The 7,948-nt window shown below is 31.6% G+C and overlaps 1 protein-coding gene across 1 annotated transcript; it reads left to right on the forward strand.

The window, feature by feature from the left end:
• The first annotated feature begins 537 nt into the window (after nucleotides 1-537).
• Nucleotides 538-2,415, forward strand: LOC111918240 (protein RER1B). The gene is made up of 4 exons (XM_023913909.3): nucleotides 538-699; nucleotides 1,228-1,594; nucleotides 1,785-1,965; nucleotides 2,112-2,415. The coding sequence occupies exons 2-4, from the start codon at nucleotides 1,248-1,250 to the stop codon at nucleotides 2,169-2,171; spliced, it is 588 nt and encodes a 195-aa protein (XP_023769677.1). The 5' UTR covers nucleotides 538-699; nucleotides 1,228-1,247; the 3' UTR covers nucleotides 2,172-2,415.
• The last annotated feature ends 5,533 nt before the right edge of the window (nucleotides 2,416-7,948 follow it).

Genomic DNA, 7,948 nt, shown 5'->3' on the forward strand with positions numbered 1-7,948 from the left:
ATTAATATAATATATTAATAAATCATAATAACCACTTTCTCTTCTTAAATAATCCTAACAAGTTGTTTTAGTGAAGACAACCCAAAAGGACCATGTACAACCGGGTCAAATACATACAAAATATACGTAGATACTAATCCAACAAAAATGACAATGAAGTCAAAAATAGCGAGGTTTAGACTAAACTTTAAAAAAAAAAAAAAAAAAAAAAAAAAAAAAAAAAAAATACTACATGACCCGTTTTTGCAGTTTTGTGTAAATTAAATTTGTAACTTTTGATAAAATAAAGAGGTCATTTGCATAATTTTGTATATACATATTTTAAGATTTAATATGATTAGAAACATCAAGGGGTGTAACTTTCAACTTGTAAGTGTAATTTATCAAAAGGGAAATGGATAAAGTCGTCAACTAAGGCATATTCTATAACGTGACTTCAGAAAAAATACTACATGGTTTTTTATATAATGTTTATATTGCCTCTATGTTTAATTATTTGTACACAAAATTATATTTATAATCCAATCACCAGGGATACGAATAGAATACTCATAAGAAAAATCGGTGACTCCGTCTTTTTTCTCTGTCACTTCCGCATTTCGTACCAGCATAAATTTATCTAAACACACACAGATCCCATTTTCTCCTCCACCGACTTCCCTCCGACCGATCTCTCCGACTCCTTCACCGTCATCGGAGGTAAGCTCTTGATTCAATCGCTCTTCCTTCTCACCAGTATGTATTTAATTTCAACAACTTCGTCTATTGATTGCGTTCGTCTATAAACCCTAATGTTTTCAGTACGTATCGTTATATCTGTCTGTGATTAGAGGTTACGGTTTGTAAATAGCGATGGAGAACTACAGATCTGCCTCTTAGATGTTAGATGCGCCTTTTTGGTTATCTTTGATGTTAATTTTTGTTGCCGTGGTGGATGAGAATACCTCGCCGCCTGAAGCTAGTAGATGTAATCTGATTTAGTCTCGAGTTATTCGTAAGAACTTTCTTGAAATTCAAGTTTCAGCACTGTCCAATGATTATTTAGGAACATCACTACGAAAGATGCATCATTTTTTTTCGATATATAGCATGTTAAAGTGCATTTTTCATGATCAAGAGTTAGTTCTAGTGACTTACTCGTACATTTCAATGTACCTTGGCTTCTAGACATCTATCATTGTAACTAGGTGTTCTTCTTTTGATTTATATTGTATATGGGATTTGTAGGGTTCTGAGGCTAAATTTCCATGGAGGGTGTTGGAGGTGGTGATGGTACCTCTGCTGCATCTTTGGATCAATGGAGGCAGTTTTCAAGGCTTTTCCAGATTTACCTGGATAAAACTACCCCACATGCAGTTTATAGATGGATTGGAACTGCAGCTTTAGTGTTTCTTTATGCACTGAGAGTTTATTATATTCAAGGGTTCTACATTGTTAGCTATGGTCTTGGAATCTACATACTGAACTTGTTGATTGGGTTTCTATCACCACTTGTTGACCCTGAACTGGAACCTTCTGATGGTCCTCTGCTACCTACAAAAGGCTCAGATGAATTCAAGCCTTTCATCCGACGGCTACCTGAGTTCAAGTTCTGGTAATATTTCAACCCTTTCTCGTTCCTCCTCTTCTCCTCCTTCTCTATCTTTTTGTGTGTATCCTTTTATTTTTCTTTTGTGGTAAAATAAGTTTAGTAGTAATCGGTTAGATTTGACATGTGGCACATTGTAATATTATATACAAGACTCTCAAGTAATTAGTTTAATCTTGTGTTAATGAATTTCCAGGTATGCCATCACAAAGGCTTTCATCATATCATTCTTGATGACCTTCTTCTCCATGTTTGATGTTCCTGTTTTTTGGCCAATACTACTTTGTTATTGGTTTGTGCTCTTTGCCCTTACAATGAAACGCCAAATCATGCACATGGTCAAATACAGATATGTCCCTTTCAATATTGGAAAACAGGTAAAATATCTAAATTTTTATTGAAGCAACTTATAGCCATTTAGTTAGATTTGTGAAAGTATATTGTTGTAATAAGAAACAAATCGAAAGTACAATGCTATAATATGCAATGATCTTAACGGGTGATTGTTTGTGATATGCAACAGAAATATGGTGGTAAGAAATCCTCAGCAGGTGGTAGCAGCAGTGGCTCACGTGCAGACTGAAGGGTAGAAAGGGGAAAAAAGGAGGAAAGTATGGTGAGGACTGATGTAGAAGAAGAAAGAAACAAGATAATGAAGTGAAAAAAAAAAGGGTAATAGGTGTAGATTTATATGATATGATATGATATGATATGATAAGATTCTATTCTTAATGTACAAACATGGGAGTATTCGTGTGTTGCTTCATTTCATTTACATATGCTCTTGTTTTTTTGGTATTAAAAATTGATCACACCTTCTCTTGTTAGGTCCTTTTGCAATATGTCGATTTATTTTTTGTAAAAGATTTCAGTTTTTAACAGATGATCAGTAAAGTGTTATAGTTGTTCAATTTAGGCTGCTAATGGCTATTTAAAGAGAACTATTTTTTTGGTAATCATGGAATATAGCCCGATATGTTGATGTGTATGTTAAACAAACTATATTGTGAAAAAAATGTCTTAGGATTTAGGCCGAGTAAGAAGTCTAAGAAAGGAAAAAACAATTGCAATCTCCTTCGTATTAATTATAATTTCTGGAATTATGGAAATAAAATTAGTTATTATATAGTTATTTGTTAATAACTAGGTGTAAGACTTATTTATTATATGAGTTTATTTTAAAGAAAAAATTTTAAACATTTGAGAAGTTTGAACTTATAAGAAAAAATAGAAAAATATTGAATTATTAAAATTAAATTGTTTGTTTTTCTTTTAAATTAAACAGATAATTTAGATGAATAAATAAAGTGAATTAATAAAACTTTAATTTAGAAAATTTTAAATTAGAAGGAAGTCAATTAATGAAATTGATATGCATTTATTATTACATTTATTGTAATTATTATATTTACATACTATGTGTAAATTAATAAAATAAAAAAAAATCATAAAATGCTATGTGGAAAAGATTAATAAAAAATAACCATAAAATGACATGTGATCAAATCGATAAGAATATGATATATGGCAAAAGAAGGATGTTAATAAGTATCCTATATTTTGTTTCTATACATATTTCTACATGTTAGATTAGAATAAATGTCAAAATCAAGAGATGAAAAGTAAAAAAATAAAAATTAGTGATATTGGTGTCACTATTCTATAAAAATAGAAATAGAATAGGAAGATGAATAAGAACAAAAAATAAAAGAATATATTTAATTTTTCATAAAACTAAAATACGAAAAAAAAATACCAAAATATCCATACATCAATTGAATAATTCGATTTTATACAAATAATAAACAACCCTATCCACGACCAGGTCTTCCCGGTAGCAATAGCATAAAGAGGTCAATTTGGTACTGCCCCAAGTTATATTAAAAACAATTATTTATTAAAATTTAAAACTTGACTAGATCTTGATAAAAGCATCACATGGAAAAAAAATGGAAAACCCACCAAAGTCCAATAGAAATGCTCCAGTTAAATCTTTGATTTGTTATTATAATGCCAAATCTTTCGACACACCAATTCGCCAAAGAGTAAACAGACATTTTATATATTTTATCTTTATATTTCTTTTCTTTAATTTGTTTATGATAATTGCACTTTGTCTTGTGAGTGTTTTTTTAATCTATCGATAACACATTAGTTGTGTTAATTTAAATGGGTTATCTGTTTTATTTTACCTCTCTAGTTAATAGTATCTTGTCATAAATCATAGTTGTGCACTAGAAAACTGATTTTGTTTGTAATAATTAGGTTTATAATTGTGATTTTGAATATTAAGAAACGATTTGATTATAAATAAAGTAATAAAACTAACGACACCGGTTGCCCATCCTTTTATCTATTTTGAGATTTTCATTTTGCAGTGGACTCTTCGAAACAGTTACATTATTTTGAAAATGGACCACTTTGTTACCCATTCCACATGAGCGCTACAAAATGAGGTCGAGCATTGTGAAATGAGCATGGTCATCACCATATTTTCAAAATCTCTCATTTTGTGGTGGCGCAAAAGGTGTATCGTACTCCATTTTTGTAGTGTGGCCTAACATCCTTGTATGTGCCTATTTGAAATTAAATTTAATAAAATCTTTCAAAATAATTTCAGAGTTTTAGTTTGCGAAAAAACGATCCCAAAGTTTAATTTAAAATATTTTATAAAGTTCAAATGCACATAATGGTCTCAATAAAAAGTTTCTTAAAACATTTAGTGGTTTGATAAAAACATTTTTTGTGAGTGTCACAAAAGATATCAAAACAGGGTTTAAGAAAAACATTACAAACTAAAGGTCTTCTAATTATCCAAAGCTTATGAGTATTCTAAGCTTTGACAATATCTACTAACCTATAAAATTATTATCAACAAATGGGTTAGGCTACAGAGAACCTAGTGAGTACAATCTCAATGTTAGACATTATGAATGATGTATGAATGAATACTTTGGTTCATACATCGATCTACAAACACGTACCTTCTCAAAACAACAAAATCAGCATCAAGAATTAGCTTGCGGTCAAATATAACATAAGTCAAAGTGCATTGTCATTTATGACAAATCTCATATAAACATCACCGGTGAATAAACAATATGAGATGGATGTTCCTCAGATAAAAGCTTCTTAATAATCAAACTCCAAACAAGATTATAGATCAAATAATACTCATATGAGTTACAAAACATTTGGGAACGATAACCCGATTAATAAATTGGTATACAAATTTTGATACTTTTCCAAATATATTTTTAGGTAGAAGCAATCCAAATGGATAATGCAATGCATGCAACTATCCCGACCTAAGTCAATCTCAGAGTCCAGCTCATAACAAACGTTGAATCCGAAAACTCATGACACACAACCAACTTTCGTACTCACATCCGCCAACAAAATAATGATGGTCAGGTGTAAAGAACACACGACATGCGAATTTTCCGAGTCGCCCTTACACCCATAAATAAGGCTCTAGGGTCCATCCAACCTAGGCAACACGAGGGATACCAAACCTCTACTCATATACGTGAGGATTATCTAGAAATCTACTCACAAACAAATAACAAGCAACAAAAAACTGTCTATCGGGTACTTAGGACCACAAAGTCACACCCATCCTACCATGATATACACATATGGATGCTCAAATCATTTTTCCAAAAATAAATCCTTTTTTGATTTAAGCACCAAATCGTTCTCAAAAGTTAAATTTCATGAATGCACATATAGTTCACATAGCAATCAAGGTATACACAAAATATCATGTAATAATAAAAACCAACAAGGTTTATCATATCTAGAAAAGTAAGATAAGGAATGTATTCCTGGAGGTTTTAAAACAGGAAGTCAATAATATATATATGTATTCTTACTATCAAAGAATAAGATAAAGCCCGTCAATGCAAAACATTTCCAAAACATGCCCTTTATTTAATTAAGGATGTCCCTGAATTATAAAATATAGTATCAAGTAGAAGAAAACACTTAAGGGATACATAAAGTCGAATTCATATTTATATATGTTCTTTTACTTCAAATAATTGGAAACACATATAACACAATCATATAGAGGGGACAGTATTCCAAGGTAAAAGTACTCACCTCAGTCCATTGCTAGAAATGCCAAAATCTTCTATATTTGAATTACATCACTTCAAGCTCCAAACGTTCCCAATTTAACTACCTAGTATCGTCATAAAGTGTCAAATGATTAAAATACCCTTCAATTGGTCAACTCCCCATTCTAAGCTCAAAATACTCCAAATAATCTAAGGTGAATTTAGGATGCCAAAGGAGACCAATGGAAGGACTCAAACTTGAAACACAATAAATCACAAAGATAAATGGATTAAATCGAGAACGCGTCGTGTCCATAGAACATATTACCTATTAGGTATTTTTCTCATTTAGACATCCAACTTTAATTAAAACCCCAAAATGAATTTGGTGACTCAAAAGACTTCACATGAAAGTTTTAACATTCCAAATGAAGTTAATAAGGATCCCCAATGGTTCATTTCCTTGGAATACCAACATCAAATTATTACTTAAGCTTTACGTAGAAGCTTATTGAGCGCAAAAGGCCCAATTCACATACAAATCATTACACGTGATTTACAAAATTAATAAAAAGGAACAATACCAGTAACAAGATTCAAAATACAAGATGTGTAGATAAATAAGGTGTTGGAACCTTAATCATCCATTCACATTGATATGTTATATTCCTAATCTGCATAAGATTTAATACCAAAAACTAGACATGAAGGTCAAATTATAGCAATGTACTTACATTAGAAACAAAGATTAGAGATCATTCATGTTTAAGATATTCTTAAATCGCCCTTGATGCAACGGTGCACCAAAATACGTAACCTCACCACGGAACAAGGATTATAGACCGGAATGGAATACATTATCTAAGCATAACATCAAACTCACATAATTGTTTGAAACCATGGAACTTGATCTAAAACACTTAGGGTTCGAAAATACCCAAATCATAACATAGAAGCTAAATTTGAATCAAACCCTAAAAATCTTACATTAGTCATGAATTAACGAATGAGTTATGGATTTGAAGTAACATAAGCAATCTAATCACAAATTCAAGCTCGTATCATTGCTTGGAATCAATGAACCCTAGAATTGAAAATACCTAAATTATCACCATTGGAGCTAGAACTTGATTCAAACATGAAATATCACCATAAGCCAAGGGTTGACAATTGGATCATGGATTGAAGGGAATTGTATAATCTAACCAAAAGCTTAAGCTCATTTCATTTCTTGAAGCATCATGTTTGGTTTTAAAGAGAAAGGGCTTGAAGACCCATCAAAAATCCTCCAATATCACAAATCTCACAACCATTTGTTGGTTAGAGCTTGGAGATGGATCAAGGAGTGAAAGTATAACATTAATCTCATTTGAATAACACAATTGGAGTATAAATTTTGGATTTGAAATACTATAAAACCATAAATCGATTTTGAAAGAAAATGGGAAGAAAACTACCTTCCAAGAAACGAGGAGAAGGGATTTGAGCAAGGATTTCAAGCCTTAAAACTCCATTAGATTGAGGTGGAAAAATCGAGTTCAAGGGGAGGAAATGGTTGGAATTGATTTGGGGAAGAAAGGGAGAATGAATGAGAAAGAGGTTGAAAAAACGTTGTTATATTCTCTTTAGCGCCAAAAACACAGTGCGTCGACCAAAGGTCGTGACATGTCCCGCAAGTTTTCAAAGTTGATAGTTTTGGTCCTTCTTCCTAAAATCTTTTATAAAATGTCCCCTAAGCTCACCTAAAATTCACATTAGCTCAAAATGGTCCTTCTTTATCTTAACTTGTACAAAATCGGTCCTATATGTTTATTTAGTCAAATTCTCAGGTCAAACACAAGTTTCTCTAAGTTGACACTATTGGTCCCCTTTTTACAAAAGTCTTATTTAACATCAAATTTTCTATCATATATATATATATATATATATATATATATATATATATATATATATATATATATATATATATATATATATATATATATATAATAGTGTTCAATCGAGAACATTTCTTATTGTGAGAACATTTGAGAACAAATTTGGACTATACAATTTTATAAAATTAAAATCATCAAAAAATTTTAATAAGTAAAAAAACTAAAAAAAAACCCACTCACCACCCAAACAACACCACCACGACCACCCACTACACGCCACCTGCCACCACCGCCACCCACATCCACTACACATCAGCACCACCCATCACCACCGCTTCCACCAATCACCTAAGAAAACCACCACATACCACCAACCACGACCACCATACACCACCGCCACCACCCATCACCACAAACCACCA

Source organism: Lactuca sativa, chromosome 9 (assembly GCF_002870075.4).
Source record: "Lactuca sativa cultivar Salinas chromosome 9, Lsat_Salinas_v11, whole genome shotgun sequence".
In the NCBI taxonomy this organism is placed as follows: domain Eukaryota; kingdom Viridiplantae; phylum Streptophyta; class Magnoliopsida; order Asterales; family Asteraceae; genus Lactuca; species Lactuca sativa.